Here is a 16556-nt window from a genome sequence, read left to right on the forward strand (position 1 = left end):
TCAGTACAGGATAAGTAATATAATGTATGTACACAGTGACTCCACCAGCAGAATAGTGAGTGCAGCTCTGGAGTATAATACAGAATGTAACTCAGGATCAGTACAGGATAAGTAATGTATGTACACAGTGACTCCACCAGCAGAATAGTGAGTGCAGCTCTGGAGTATAATACAGGATGTAACTCAGGATCAGTACAGGATAAGTAATGTAATGTATGTACACAGTGACTCCACCAGCAGAATAGTGAGTGCAGCTCTGGAGTATAATACAGGATATAACTCAGGATCAGTACAGGATAAGTAATGTATGTACACAGTGACTCCACCAGCAGAATAGTGAGTGCAGCTCTGGAGCATAATACAGGATATAACACCGGATCAGTACAGGATAAGTAATGTAATGTATGTACACAGTGACTGCACCAGCAGAATAGTAAGTGCAGCTCTGGAGTATAATACAGGATGTAACTCCGGATCAGTAATGTATTCAGTGACAGTGCCGATTATGGAGATCGTGTATATATGTAGATTTGGCGGTGGGCACGGCCTCTGATGCCGCTTTTGACAGGTAATTATTCAGCTGCTCGTTATGTTTTTTATTAATAACGAGCTGTTGGTGGAGATCTCGTCCTGATAGGAGGCAGAGAATCAGTTGTAGCTTCATGCCATTAACACTGTAACCAGATGTGGCTGCTGATCCCGGATTAATCTTCCATTAGGCGCAGACTTCCCTGTTCTCGATCTGCGGACTGTGGGTTGCCATAAACTGGTCTGCAACCTGCAGACAAATAATTCAGGAAACGGGGGACAGATTGGACTTTCTCTGCAGGATTTCCAGAATTCTGCGGTTACGTCTTTGTCACAGGATCCTCTACAAATAAAGCTTCACCAGCGTAGAAGAGATTTTCTAATGGACTTTATATCTTATTTCCTCACCGTTTGCAAGACACCTGCTTCCTGTCAGTGAATGGAAACATTCCAGAGGCAGACCACTTGTCCTCACCTAATCCATCTCACAGCTGAGGATTTGTTACAATGTATCAACGCAGGGAAGAAGCAATCAGGCAGGAGTGAGATTTGTGCTTCTGATGTGTTCCAAGAAGATTTACTACACTGATACATTGTGACAAAACCCTTAGCTGTGGGAGCAGGACTAGGTCAGGAAGGGTTATCAGCCTTGGCTGTAAAGAAAATATTTCCAATCATTCAAAGCAAGCAGAGATCTTGGAAAACGGTGAGGAACGCAGACCTATCAGAAAGTTGCAGAATGTTTCAGGATCCAGTGATCGTGGTTTATTGACCGGCCCTATAATATCCTATGAGGGATTATTCTATATGGTCCGTCCCGTTTATAATCCAGCGGAGAATAGAGCAGAATATACACCCATAAAGTGACCCCTCGGGTGTGGAGATCGCAACGCGAGACATTCATGGAGTCATTTCCCTCCACGCGCAGCCGAGAAACAGGCCTAAGAACAAAGAGACGAGCCGGCAGGGCATGCTGGGAGAGAAGAGCTCGGAAGTTGCTGCATCGGGACCTGGCGTCCTCTGACTGCGGCCCGTCTCCAGTGGAAGTTGGTGGGATCGTCCAGGTCACAGGGCGAGGGTCTCCCCCAGGAAGGTCACAAAGATCCGGCACAGGTTGGTGATGGTCGGGCGGTGAAGATTCTCCTCGGTGTCGTCGTGAGTGTGCCAGACGGCTGGGAACGGCGTGGAGATGACGTGGAGTACGGGGACGCCTGTGTAATAAAGAGAGAAGCCATGAGCAGGGGAGAAGCAGAGACCAGGAGCAAGGACAACGGGGGAGGAGCTCAGACCTCGCTGCAGGAACGGAACGTGATCGTCCTCCACTGCCCCGAAATACAGGTCCGGCCTGAAGTAAGGACTGTCCACATGATGCGAGTCCAGGAGGCCGAGGCCATGAAGACGCTTCTCTGGGGTCAGGAGAGAGGAAACGTCAGAGACAACAAACACCAACCACAAATGTCCCTCTGCCCCGGGTCTCACCAATAGCAAAGAGCCTCATGAAGTGCGCACGAGTCTCCGAGAAGTGGCTGAGGATCAGCGGCGCCGGAGCTCCGAGCAGATCCAGCAGAACAAAGAGATCCTGAAGAGACAAGCACAGAGCGGGGGCACATACATTGTATTACCTATTTCAGTTATCTGATTGGGGGGGGGGGGGGGGGGGGGGGGCTTGCTGACTGTTTCCCCATCAATGATTAATATATAAATATGTTAAAATAGGGCAATCTCCCAATTCAGTTGTGTAGACGCCCCCATGATAGAAGCCCCCTCCCCTCCCCCCCAAACTATAGTGACATGGCTGCCGAGGAGGAGATCCACAGCAAACAGATTAACATCTCATTCATGAACAAAGAGGCAGCGATCCTGGGAGGACAGAGATGAGCCGTCCCCATCAGCTATTAACATCCATGGTAGAGTGTAGTGAGCATGCTCTGATAGGTGTAGAGGTGGATGGGCAGGGAGGGAGAGGAGCTGACCTATCCCCATCAGCTATTGACTTCCTTGGCAGAGTGTAGTGAGCATGCTCTGTGACAGGTGTAGAGGTGGATGGGCAGGGAGGGAGAGGAGCTGACCTATCCCCATCAGCTATTGACTTCCTTGGCAGAGTGTAGTGAGCATGCTCTGTGACAGGTGTAGCCATGGACGGGCAGGGACAGGAGCTGATCTATCCCCATCAGCTATTGACATCCATGGTAGAGTGTAGTGAGCATGCTCTGACAGGTGTAGAGGTGGATGGGCAGGGAGAGGAGCTGATCTATCCCCCATCAGCTATTGACTTCCTTGGTAGAGTGTAGTGAGCATGCTCTGTGACAGGTGTAGCCATGGACGGGCAGGGACAGGAGCTGATCTATCCCCATCAGCTATTGACTTCCATGGCAGTGTATTGAGCATGCTCTGTGACAGGTGTAGAGGTGGATGGGCAGGGAGGAAGGAGCTGATCTATCCCCATCAGCTATTGACTTCCTTGGTAGAGTATAGTGAGCATGCTCTGTGACAGGTGTAGAGGTAGATGGGCAGGGAGGGAGAGGAGCTGACCTATCCCCATCAGCTATTGACTTCCTTGGCAGAGTGTAGTGAGCATGCTCTGTGACAGGTGTAGAGGTGGATGGGCAGGTATAAACGGCACAAGTGCCAGACCTTATCTTCCTTGTCATGCGAGCCATCCTGTAAATCGTTGATTCTGGACTATCCCCGTCTCATGCAGATGACCCCACATGTCGTTGCTCTGTGATGGATCTTCGCTGCGGTTGTTGCTGTGCATTTCCTCCTCGGCGGCCGCACTTCTGCTGACACTTTCCTTTCATGTGTATTCGGCCCCGTTTAGTAGGGGGTTTCTATGGGACGGAGTCAGACTGCGCCACAAACTTCACACGTCGGCACTTACAGAACTAACTTCTGCTGTTGTGATCAAATAGCAGAAAAGTGACCGGAGAACAAGACATTAAGTAACAGCACAATGGTGACTGCAGCTCTGGTTGTGACTGGAGTATAAAACAATATACAAGCAGATGTGTGAGTGCAGCTCTGGATCATTAGCGCGTTTACGTGACTTAAAGGGGCGTCCGAGATTGAATGACGTTGTGTTAATGCTGTAAGTTATAAGTGGAAATACATTTGTAATAAACTCACCTTTTCCACAGTGGCCCCGTCTCCAGATCCTGCCGCGGGGCCCTTGACGGGTGACGTCTCTCTCTGCTCTGAGTCCGGCCGCTTTGTTGATCTTGAATTCTTTGCCGGGGACACGAAACGTCACTTGTCACATGGTGGATATCGGCGGGGGCCGCGAGAACAGCAGGACAAGCCGATATCCACCATTTGACAAGTGACGTTTCGTGTCCCGGCAAAGAATTCAAGATCAACAAAGCGGCCGGACTCAGAGCAGAGAGAGACGTCACCCGTCAAGGGCCCCGCGGCAGGATCTGGAGACGGGGCCACTGTGGAAAAGGGGAGTTTATTATAAATGTATTTACACTTATAACTTACAGCATTAACACAACGTCATTCAATCTCAGACGCCCTTTTAACGCCTCCTGTGAACTGACGGACAAGTTAAGCCCAGATTCTTACGATCGCATCGAGCTCGTTGCCGGCTCCTCCTGGTCCAGGATCATTGAAGAGCCGATGAGCCAAGTGCCGGGCCCCGTACAGCGAATCCGTCTCTGTCCAGTCCCCGAACGCCTCCTCCCCGTCCAGGAAGAACAGCTGCAGCGTGAGGGGGGAACCCTGGAGAGACGGCAGAAAAATACTGATCTGACGGCTCCGACTGTGTATATAAGACACTATGTATACCACCGACAGGACCGCTGTATATAAGACACCGTGTATACCACCGACAGGACCGCTGTATATAAGACACTGTGTATACCACTGACAGGACCCGCTGTATATAAGACACCGTGTATACCACCGACAGGACCGCTGTATATAAGACACCGTGTATACCACCGACAGGACCGCTGTATATAAGACACCGTGTATACCACCGACAGGACCGCTGTATATAAGACACCGTGTATACCACCGACAGGACCGCTGTATATAAGACACCGTGTATACCACCGACAGGACCGCTGTATATAAGACACCGTGTATACCACCGACAGGACCGCTGTATATAAGACACCGTGTATACCACTGACAGGACCGCTGTATATAAGACACCGTGTATACCACTGACAGGACCGCTGTATATAAGACACCGTGTATACCACTGACAGGACCGCTGTATATAAGACACTGTGTATACCACCGACAGGACCGCTGTATATAAGACACTATGTATACCACCGACAGGACCGCTGTATATAAGACACCGTGTATACCACCGACAGGACCGCTGTATATAAGACACTGTGTATACCACTGACAGGACCCGCTGTATATAAGACACCGTGTATACCACTGACAGGACCCGCTGTATATAAGACACTGTGTATACCACTGACAGGACCCGCTGTATATAAGACACCGTGTATACCACCGACAGGACCGCTGTATATAAGACACCGTGTATACCACCGACAGGACCGCTGTATATAAGACACTATGTATACCACCGACAGGACCGCTGTATATAAGACACCGTGTATACCACTGACAGGACCCGCTGTATATAAGACACCGTGTATACCACTGACAGGACCGCTGTATATAAGACACCGTGTATACCACTGACAGGACCGCTGTATATAAGACACCGTGTATACCACTGACAGGACCCGCTGTATATAAGACACCGTGTATACCACTGACAGGACCGCTGTATATAAGACACCGTGTATACCACTGACAGGACCGCTGTATATAAGACACTGTGTATACCACTGACAGGACCGCTGTATATAAGACACCGTGTATACCACTGACAGGACCCGCTGTATATAAGACACCGTGTATACCACTGACAGGACCCGCTGTATATAAGACACCGTGTATACCACTGACAGGACCGCTGTATATAAGACACTATGTATACCACTGACAGGACCGCTGTATATAAGACACCGTGTATACCACTGACAGGACCGCTGTATATAAGACACTGTGTATACCACTGACAGGACCGCTGTATATAAGACACTATGTATACCACTGACAGGACCGCTGTATATAAGACACTGTGTATACCACTGACAGGACCGCTGTATATAAGACACTGTGTATACCACTGACAGGACCGCTGTATATAAGACACTATGTATACCACTGACAGGACCGCTGTATATAAGACACTGTGTATACCACTGACAGGACCCGCTGTATATAAGACACCGTGTATACCACTGACAGGACCGCTGTATATAAGACACCGTGTATACCACTGACAGGACCCGCTGTATATAAGACACCGTGTATACCACTGACAGGACCGCTGTATATAAGACACCGTGTATACCACTGACAGGACCGCTGTATATAAGACACTGTGTATACCACTGACAGGACCGCTGTATATAAGACACCGTGTATACCACTGACAGGACCCGCTGTATATAAGACACCGTGTATACCACTGACAGGACCGCTGTATATAAGACACCGTGTATACCACTGACAGGACCGCTGTATATAAGACACCGTGTATACCACTGACAGGACCGCTGTATATAAGACACCGTGTATACCACTGACAGGACCGCTGTATATAAGACACTGTGTATACCACTGACAGGACCGCTGTATATAAGACACTGTGTATACCACTGACAGGACCGCTGTATATAAGACACCGTGTATACCACTGACAGGACCGCTGTATATAAGACACCGTGTATACCACTGACAGGACCGCTGTATATAAGACACCGTGTATACCACTGACAGGACCGCTGTATATAAGACACCGTGTATACCACTGACAGGACCGCTGTATATAAGACACCGTGTATACCACTGACAGGACCGCTGTATATAAGACACCGTGTATATCACTGACAGGACCGCTGTATATAAGACACTGTGTATACCACTGACAGGACCCGCTGTATATAAGACACCGTGTATACCACTGACAGGACCGCTGTATATAAGACACCGTGTATACCACTGACAGGACCGCTGTATATAAGACACTGTGTATACCACTGACAGGACCGCTGTATATAAGACACTGTGTATACCACTGACAGGACCGCTGTATATAAGACACCGTGTATACCACTGACAGGACCGCTGTATATAAGACACCGTGTATACCACTGACAGGACCGCTGTATATAAGACACTGTGTATACCACTGACAGGACCGCTGTATATAAGACACTGTGTATACCACTGACAGGACCCGCTGTATATAAGACACCGTGTATACCACTGACAGGACCGCTGTATATAAGACACCGTGTATACCACTGACAGGACCGCTGTATATAAGACACCGTGTATACCACTGACAGGACCCGCTGTATATAAGACACCGTGTATACCACTGACAGGACCGCTGTATATAAGACACCGTGTATACCACTGACAGGACCGCTGTATATAAGACACCGTGTATACCACTGACAGGACCGCTGTATATAAGACACCGTGTATACCACTGACAGGACCCCTGTATATAAGACACCGTGTATACCACTGACAGGACCGCTGTATATAAGACACTGTGTATACCACTGACAGGACCCGCTGTATATAAGACACTGTGTATACCACTGACAGGACCCGCTGTATATAAGACACTGTGTATACCACTGACAGGACCCGCTGTATATAAGACACTGTGTATACCACTGACAGGACCGCTGTATATAAGACACTGTGTATACCACTGACAGGACCGCTGTATATAAGACACTGTGTATACCACTGACAGGACCGCTGTATATAAGACACTGTGTATACCACTGACAGGACCGCTGTATATAAGACACCATGTATACCACTGACAGGACCGCTGTATATAAGACACCGTGTATACCACTGACAGGACCGCTGTATATAAGACACCGTGTATACCACTGACAGGACCCGCTGTATATAAGACACCGTGTATACCACTGACAGGACCGCTGTATATAAGACACCGTGTATACCACTGACAGGACCGCTGTATATAAGACACCGTGTATACCACTGACAGGACCGCTGTATATAAGACACTGTGTATACCACTGACAGGACCCGCTGTATATAAGACACCGTGTATACCACTGACAGGACCGCTGTATATAAGACACCGTGTATACCACTGACAGGACCGCTGTATATAAGACACTGTGTATACCACTGACAGGACCGCTGTATATAAGACACTGTGTATACCACTGACAGGACCGCTGTATATAAGACACCGTGTATACCACTGACAGGACCGCTGTATATAAGACACCGTGTATACCACTGACAGGACCGCTGTATATAAGACACTGTGTATACCACTGACAGGACCGCTGTATATAAGACACCGTGTATACCACTGACAGGACCGCTGTATATAAGACACTGTGTATACCACTGACAGGACCCGCTGTATATAAAAGACACCGTGTATACCACTGACAGGACCCGCTGTATATAAGACACCGTGTATACCACTGACAGGACCGCTGTATATAAGACACCGTGTATACCACTGACAGGACCGCTGTATATAAGACACCGTGTATACCACTGACAGGACCCGCTGTATATAAGACACCGTGTATACCACTGACAGGACCGCTGTATATAAGACACCGTGTATACCACTGACAGGACCGCTGTATATAAGACACCGTGTATACCACTGACAGGACCGCTGTATATAAGACACCGTGTATACCACTGACAGGACCCCTGTATATAAGACACCGTGTATACCACTGACAGGACCGCTGTATATAAGACACTGTGTATACCACTGACAGGACCCGCTGTATATAAGACACTGTGTATACCACTGACAGGACCCGCTGTATATAAGACACTGTGTATACCACTGACAGGACCCGCTGTATATAAGACACTGTGTATACCACTGACAGGACCGCTGTATATAAGACACTGTGTATACCACTGACAGGACCGCTGTATATAAGACACCGTGTATACCACTGACAGGACCGCTGTATATAAGACACCGTGTATACCACTGACAGGACCTGCTGTATATAAGACACCGTGTATACCACTGACAGGACCGCTGTATATAAGACACCGTGTATACCACTGACAGGACCGCTGTATATAAGACACTATGTATACCACTGACAGGACCGCTGTATATAAGACACTGTGTATACCACTGACAGGACCGCTGTATATAAGACACTGTGTATACCACTGACAGGACCGCTGTATATAAGACACTATGTATACCACTGACAGGACCGCTGTATATAAGACACCGTGTATACCACTGACAGGACCGCTGTATATAAGACACCGTGTATATCACTGACAGGACCGCTGTATATAAGACACCGTGTATACCACTGACAGGACCGCTGTATATAAGACACTGTGTATACCACCGACAGGACCGCTGTATATAAGACACCGTGTATACCACTGACAGGACCGCTGTATATAAGACACTATGTATACCACTGACAGGACCCGCTGTATATAAGACACCGTGTATACCACTGACAGGACCGCTGTATATAAGACACTATGTATACCACTGACAGGACCGCTGTATATAAGACACCGTGTATACCACTGACAGGACCCGCTGTATATAAGACACCGTGTATACCACTGACAGGACCGCTGTATATAAGACACTGTGTATACCACTGACAGGACCCCTGTATATAAGACACCGTGTATACCACTGACAGGACCCCTGTATATAAGACACCGTGTATACCACTGACAGGACCGCTGTATATAAGACACCGTGTATACCACTGACAGGACCGCTGTATATAAGACACCGTGTATACCACTGACAGGACCCCTGTATATAAGACACCGTGTATACCACTGACAGGACCCGCTGTATATAAGACACCGTGTATACCACTGACAGGACCGCTGTATATAAGACACCGTGTATACCACTGACAGGACCGCTGTATATAAGACACCGTGTATACCACTGACAGGACCGCTGTATATAAGACACCGTGTATACCACTGACAGGACCCCTGTATATAAGACACCGTGTATACCACTGACAGGACCCGCTGTATATAAGACACCGTGTATACCACTGACAGGACCGCTGTATATAAGACACCGTGTATACCACTGACAGGACCGCTGTATATAAGACACCGTGTATACCACTGACAGGACCGCTGTATATAAGACACCGTGTATACCACTGACAGGACCGCTGTATATAAGACACCGTGTATATCACTGACAGGACCGCTGTATATAAGACACTGTGTATACCACTGACAGGACCGCTGTATATAAGACACCGTGTATATCACTGACAGGACCCGCTGTATATAAGACACTGTGTATACCACTGACAGGACCCGCTGTATATAAGACACCGTGTATACCACTGACAGGACCGCTGTATATAAGACACTGTGTATACCACTGACAGGACCCGCTGTATATAAGACACTGTGTATACCACTGACAGGACCCGCTGTATATAAGACACTGTGTATACCACTGACAGGACCGCTGTATATAAGACACCGTGTATACCACTGACAGGACCGCTGTATATAAGACACCGTGTATACCACTGACAGGACCGCTGTATATAAGACACCGTGTATACCACTGACAGGACCGCTGTATATAAGACACCGTGTATACCACTGACAGGACCGCTGTATATAAGACACCGTGTATACCACTGACAGGACCGCTGTATATAAGACACCGTGTATACCACTGACAGGACCGCTGTATATAAGACACCGTGTATACCACTGACAGGACCCCTGTATATAAGACACCGTGTATACCACTGACAGGACCGCTGTATATAAGACACCGTGTATACCACTGACAGGACCGCTGTATATAAGACACCGTGTATACCACTGACAGGACCGCTGTATATAAGACACTATGTATACCACTGACAGGACCGCTGTATATAAGACACCGTGTATACCACTGACAGGACCGCTGTATATAAGACACTGTGTATACCACTGACAGGACCGCTGTATATAAGACACCGTGTATACCACTGACAGGACCGCTGTATATAAGACACCGTGTATACCACTGACAGGACCGCTGTATATAAGACACCGTGTATACCACTGACAGGACCGCTGTATATAAGACACCGTGTATACCACTGACAGGACCCGCTGTATATAAGACACTGTGTATACCACTGACAGGACCGCTGTATATAAGACACTGTGTATACCACTGACAGGACCGCTGTATATAAGACACTGTGTATACCACTGACAGGACCGCTGTATATAAGACACCGTGTATACCACTGACAGGACCCGCTGTATATAAGACACTGTGTATACCACTGACAGGACCGCTGTATATAAGACACTGTGTATACCACTGACAGGACCGCTGTATATAAGACACTGTGTATATCACTGACAGGACCCGCTGTATATAAGACACTGTGTATACCACTGACAGGACCGCTGTATATAAGACACCGTGTATACCACTGACAGGACCGCTGTATATAAGACACCGTGTATATCACTGACAGGACCGCTGTATATAAGACACTGTGTATACCACTGACAGGACCGCTGTATATAAGACACCGTGTATATCACTGACAGGACCCGCTGTATATAAGACACTGTGTATACCACTGACAGGACCGCTGTATATAAGACACCGTGTATACCACTGACAGGACCGCTGTATATAAGACACTGTGTATACCACTGACAGGACCGCTGTATATAAGACACCGTGTATACCACTGACAGGACCGCTGTATATAAGACACTGTGTATACCACTGACAGGACCGCTGTATATAAGACACCGTGTATACCACTGACAGGACCCGCTGTATATAAGACACCGTGTATACCACTGACAGGACCCGCTGTATATAAGACACCGTGTATACCACTGACAGGACCGCTGTATATAAGACACCGTGTATACCACTGACAGGACCCGCTGTATATAATACACTGTGTATACCACTGACAGGACCGCTGTATATAAGACACTGTGTATACCACTGACAGGACCGCTGTATATAAGACACCGTGTATACCACTGACAGGACCGCTGTATATAAGACACTGTGTATACCACTGACAGGACCGCTGTATATAAGACACCGTGTATACCACTGACAGGACCGCTGTATATAAGACACCGTGTATACCACTGACAGGACCGCTGTATATAAGACACTGTGTATACCACTGACAGGACCGCTGTATATAAGACACTGTGTATACCACTGACAGGACCGCTGTATATAAGACACCGTGTATACCACTGACAGGACCGCTGTATATAAGACACTGTGTATACCACTGACAGGACCGCTGTATATAAGACACCGTGTATACCACTGACAGGACCGCTGTATATAAGACACTGTGTATACCACTGACAGGACCGCTGTATATAAGACACCGTGTATACCACTGACAGGACCGCTGTATATAAGACACTGTGTATACCACTGACAGGACCGCTGTATATAAGACACCGTGTATACCACTGACAGGACCGCTGTATATAAGACACCGTGTATACCACTGACAGGACCGCTGTATATAAGACACTGTGTATACCACTGACAGGACCCGCTGTATATAAGACACCGTGTATACCACTGACAGGACCGCTGTATATAAGACACTATGTATACCACTGACAGGACCGCTGTATATAAGACACTGTGTATACCACTGACAGGACCGCTGTATATAAGACACCGTGTATACCACTGACAGGACCGCTGTATATAAGACACCGTGTATACCACTGACAGGACCGCTGTATATAAGACACTGTGTATACCACTGACAGGACCCCTGTATATAAGACACTGTGTATACCACTGACAGGACCGCTGTATATAAGACACCGTGTATACCACTGACAGGACCGCTGTATATAAGACACTGTGTATACCACTGACAGGACCGCTGTATATAAGACACCGTGTATACCACTGACAGGACCGCTGTATATAAGACACTGTGTATACCACTGACAGGACCGCTGTATATAAGACACCGTGTATACCACTGACAGGACTGAACACAGAACGTCCTGAGATTATTGATCATATAGAAGATTTGTAGACGATTTTTTGAGCCACAGCAACTAATCAAAACCCGCCCGCCATTCTTCCTGTAGAGGAATGAAAGCCGAGCTCTGATTGGTTGCTGCGGCCGAGCGAGGAATGACCGGAGGATACGGACGCGGCGCTCACCTGGTCCTTCAGATGCCGCAGCCGGGCGTCCAGTGCAGTGACCGCTTCTAGAATCAGAGAACAGGGAACGGCGGAGTCCGTGGCCCCGACAAATGGCCGCCCCCTCCCGTCCACAGGAAACCATTTAGAGTCCAGGTGACAGGCAAACACCAGGCGGCGCGGAGCTGCCGGGTCCAGGGTGGCGATGACACTTCCGAAAGGTAAGGAGCCCCGCGGGGTCAGCGCATCAAACAGGTCAAAGTCAACGGCCCACTGAGCGGTCAATGAGCGCAGGTGACCGGAGATAAGCTGCGGACAGAGAACAGCGTCACTAACGTCACATGACAACCGGCCGGGCAAAGCCGAGTGACCAGACCCCGCCCTCACCTCTCTGACCCGGAGGTTCCCGGGGCTCCCAGGAGATCGCTCGATCAGCATCGGCCTCAAGAAGGACGACCACATGCGCTCCACGCTGACCGCGGACACCAGATCCCGCACCGCACCGGACGTCACGGACCTGGGGCGGATCTGAGGAGGAAGAAGAGGTCACCAGGGTCACCCCACCCCCGCAGCGCGGACCCCCAACAATTCACCGAACTCCAGATATCTCGTAGTCAGGGCGATTATGAACAGGAAGCGACATCAGGGCGGACAGGTCAAAGGTCAGCGGGGGGAAAAGAAGCGGTGAAAACCCCAAGTATAAAATCATAACCCGGGGGGGGGGGGGGGGGTCTGGGTGTATTATACTGTAAAATCCACTGCTCCCTTCACTAGTAGATCCGTATATCTCCCCCTGTGGGCCCCTCACCCTCCACGTGGCAGCAGGGGTGCCCCTCACCCTCCACGTGGCAGCAGGCGGGCCCCTCACCCTCCACATGGCAGCAGGCGGGCCCCTCACCCTCCACGTGGCAGCAGGCGGGCCCCTCATCCTCCACGTGGCCCCCTCACCCTCTACATGGCAGCAGGCGGGCCCCTCACTCTCCACGTGGCAGCAGGTGGGCCCCTCACCCTCCACGTGGCCCCCTCACCCTCTACATGGCAGCAGGCGGGCCCCTCACTCTCCACGTGGCAGCAGGCGGGCCCCTCACCCTCCACGTGGCAGCAGGCGGGCCCCTCACCCTCCACGTGGCCCCCTCACCCTCCAGGTGGCAGCAGGCGGGCCCCTCACCCTCCAGGTGGCAGCAGGCGGGCCCCTCACACTCCTCGTGGCCCCCTCACCCTCCAGGTGGCAGCAGGCGGGCCCCTCACCCTCCACGTGGCAGCAGGTGGGCCCCTCACCCTCCACGTGGCCCCCTCACCCTCCACGTGGCAGCAGGTGGGCCCCTCACCCTCCAGAGGAGACAGGGTGAGCACCCCTCCCAGTGGCCCCTCACGTCACCTGTTGCCCTCCTCGGGCGTCTCCCTCATTTCTGGAAGGCGTCCCGTTCTCGCCCCAGTTTTCCCACAGTAAAATACCGGCACCTATTAGCAATCCCAGCCCGAGCACCAGCAGGGAGCGCAGCTTAGGGCTCCAGGCACTGCTGGTGTTGCCCCCGGGGCTCCGGAAGGTACGGGCAGCGCGGCGGGCACACATCGAAGTGTGACTAGTGAAACATTAGCCAATCAGAGGGCAGTAGTGTCTCACACAACCAATCGACAGCAGGGGGTGGGGCAGAGTACAGGAGCCCCAAAGACACCCGGCCAGCGTCCAGCCAAACAGCGCACGGGGGCGGGACCTGATCGCTGTAATGTGAGGGCGGGAGTAACAGCGGACGGTTTAATCCAATCACGAGAAAAGATTTGTAAATAGTTATAGCGACATCGACCAATGGGAGGCGTGGGGCGGAGTCTCTTACTGACAGGTCATCGTGAACATCACTCATTGGTGTTCAGGTCGCTAGGTAACAGCAGCCGCCATATTAGTTGTGTGGTAACGGGAAGGTCTGTCAGCTGGGAGCAGGAGACGTTTATATACGATCACATGACTATTCCAGAACTTATAATATCACACAGGAGGAGGGGCTAATAAGTGACCCCTCCCTGTATACCTAACCCCGCCCAGTATATTATCACACAGGAGGTGGGGCTTATAACTGACCCCGCCCTGTATATTATCACACAGGAGGAGGGGCTAAAAACGGACCCCGCCCTGTATATTATCACACAGGAGGAGGGGCTAATAACTGACCACGCCCTGTATATTATCACACAGGAGGAGGGGCTAATAACTGACCCCTCCCTGTATATTATCACACAAGAGGAGGGGCTAATAACTGACCCCGCCCTGTATATTATCACACAAGAGGGGCTAATAACTGACCCCGCCCTATATATTATCACACAAGAGGGGCTAATAACTGATCCTGCCCTGTATAGTATCACACAGGAGGAGGGGCTAATAACTGATCCTGCCCTGTATATTATCACACAGGAGGAGGGGCTAATAACTGACCCCGCCTTCTATATTATCACACAGGAGGGGCTAAAAATGGACCCCGCCCTGTATATTATCACACAGGAGGAGGGGCTAATAACTGACCCCGCCTTCTATATTATCACACAGGAGGAGGGGCTAATAACTGACCCAGCCCTGTATATTATCACACAAGAGGAGGGGCTAATATCTGACCCCCGCCCTGTATATTATCACACAGGAGGAGGGGCTAATAACTGACCACGCCCTGTATATTATCACACAGGAGGAGGGGCTAAAAACTGACCCCGCCCTGTATATTATCACACAAGAGGAGGGGCTAATAACTGACCCCGCCCTATATATTATCACACAGGAGGAGGGGTTAATAACTGACCCAGCCCTGTATATTATCACACAAGAGGAGGGGCTAATATCTGACCCCCGCCCTGTATATTATCACACAGGAGGAGGGGCTAATAACTGACCCCGCCCTGTATATTATCACACAGGAGGAGGGGCTAATAACTGACCCCGCCCTGTATATTATCACACAGGAGGAGGGGCTAATAACTGGCCCCGCCCTGTATATTATCACACAGGAGGAGGGGCTAATAACTGACCCCGCCCTGTATATTATCACACAGGAGGAGGGGCTAATAACTGACCCAGCCCTGTATATTATCACACAGGAGGAGGGGCTAATAACTGGCCCCGCCCTGTATATTATCACACAAGAGGAGGGGCTAATAACTGACCCCGCCCTATATATTATCACACAGGAGGAGGGGCTAATAACTGACCCAGCCCTGTATATTATCACACAAGAGGAGGGGCTAATAACTGACCCCGCCCTGTATATTATCACAACAGGAGGAGGGGCTAATAACTGACCACGCCCTGTATATTATCACACAGGAGGAGGGGCTAATAACTGACCCCGCCCTGTATATTATCACACAAGAGGAGGGGCTAATAACTGACCCCGCCCTGTATATTATCACACAAGAGGGGCTAATAACTGACCCCGCCCTGTATATTATCACACAAGAGGGGCTAATAACTGATCCTGCCCTGTATAGTATCACACACAAGAGGGGCTAATAACTGATCCTGCCCTGTATAGTATCACACAGGAGGAGGGGCTAATAACTGACCCCGCCCTGTATATTATCACACAGGAGGGGCTAAAAACGGACCCCGCCCTGTATATTATCACACAGGAGGAGGAGCTAATAACTGACCACGCCCTGTATATTATCACACAGGAGGAGGGGCTAATAACTGACCCCGCCCTGTATATTATCACACAAGAGGAGGGGCTAATAACTGACCCCGCCCTGTATATTATCA

The 16556-nt window shown here is 49.8% G+C and overlaps 1 protein-coding gene across 1 annotated transcript; it reads right to left on the reverse strand.

Annotated features, from left to right (window-relative positions):
* Nucleotides 1–1270: 1270 nt before the first annotated feature.
* Nucleotides 1271–14435, reverse strand: QPCTL (glutaminyl-peptide cyclotransferase like). Its single transcript, XM_075848961.1, has 7 exons — nt 14190–14435; nt 13199–13339; nt 12833–13120; nt 4093–4248; nt 2008–2107; nt 1818–1934; nt 1271–1739 (listed from the first exon to the last, which is right to left on the reverse strand). Exons 1-7 carry the CDS (start codon nt 14382–14384, stop codon nt 1594–1596), a joined length of 1143 nt encoding a protein of 380 aa, XP_075705076.1. The 5' UTR covers nt 14385–14435; the 3' UTR covers nt 1271–1593.
* Nucleotides 14436–16556: the final 2121 nt, after the last annotated feature.

Source organism: Rhinoderma darwinii, unplaced genomic scaffold (assembly GCF_050947455.1).
Source record: "Rhinoderma darwinii isolate aRhiDar2 unplaced genomic scaffold, aRhiDar2.hap1 Scaffold_578, whole genome shotgun sequence".
In the NCBI taxonomy this organism is placed as follows: Eukaryota; Metazoa; Chordata; class Amphibia; order Anura; family Rhinodermatidae; genus Rhinoderma; species Rhinoderma darwinii.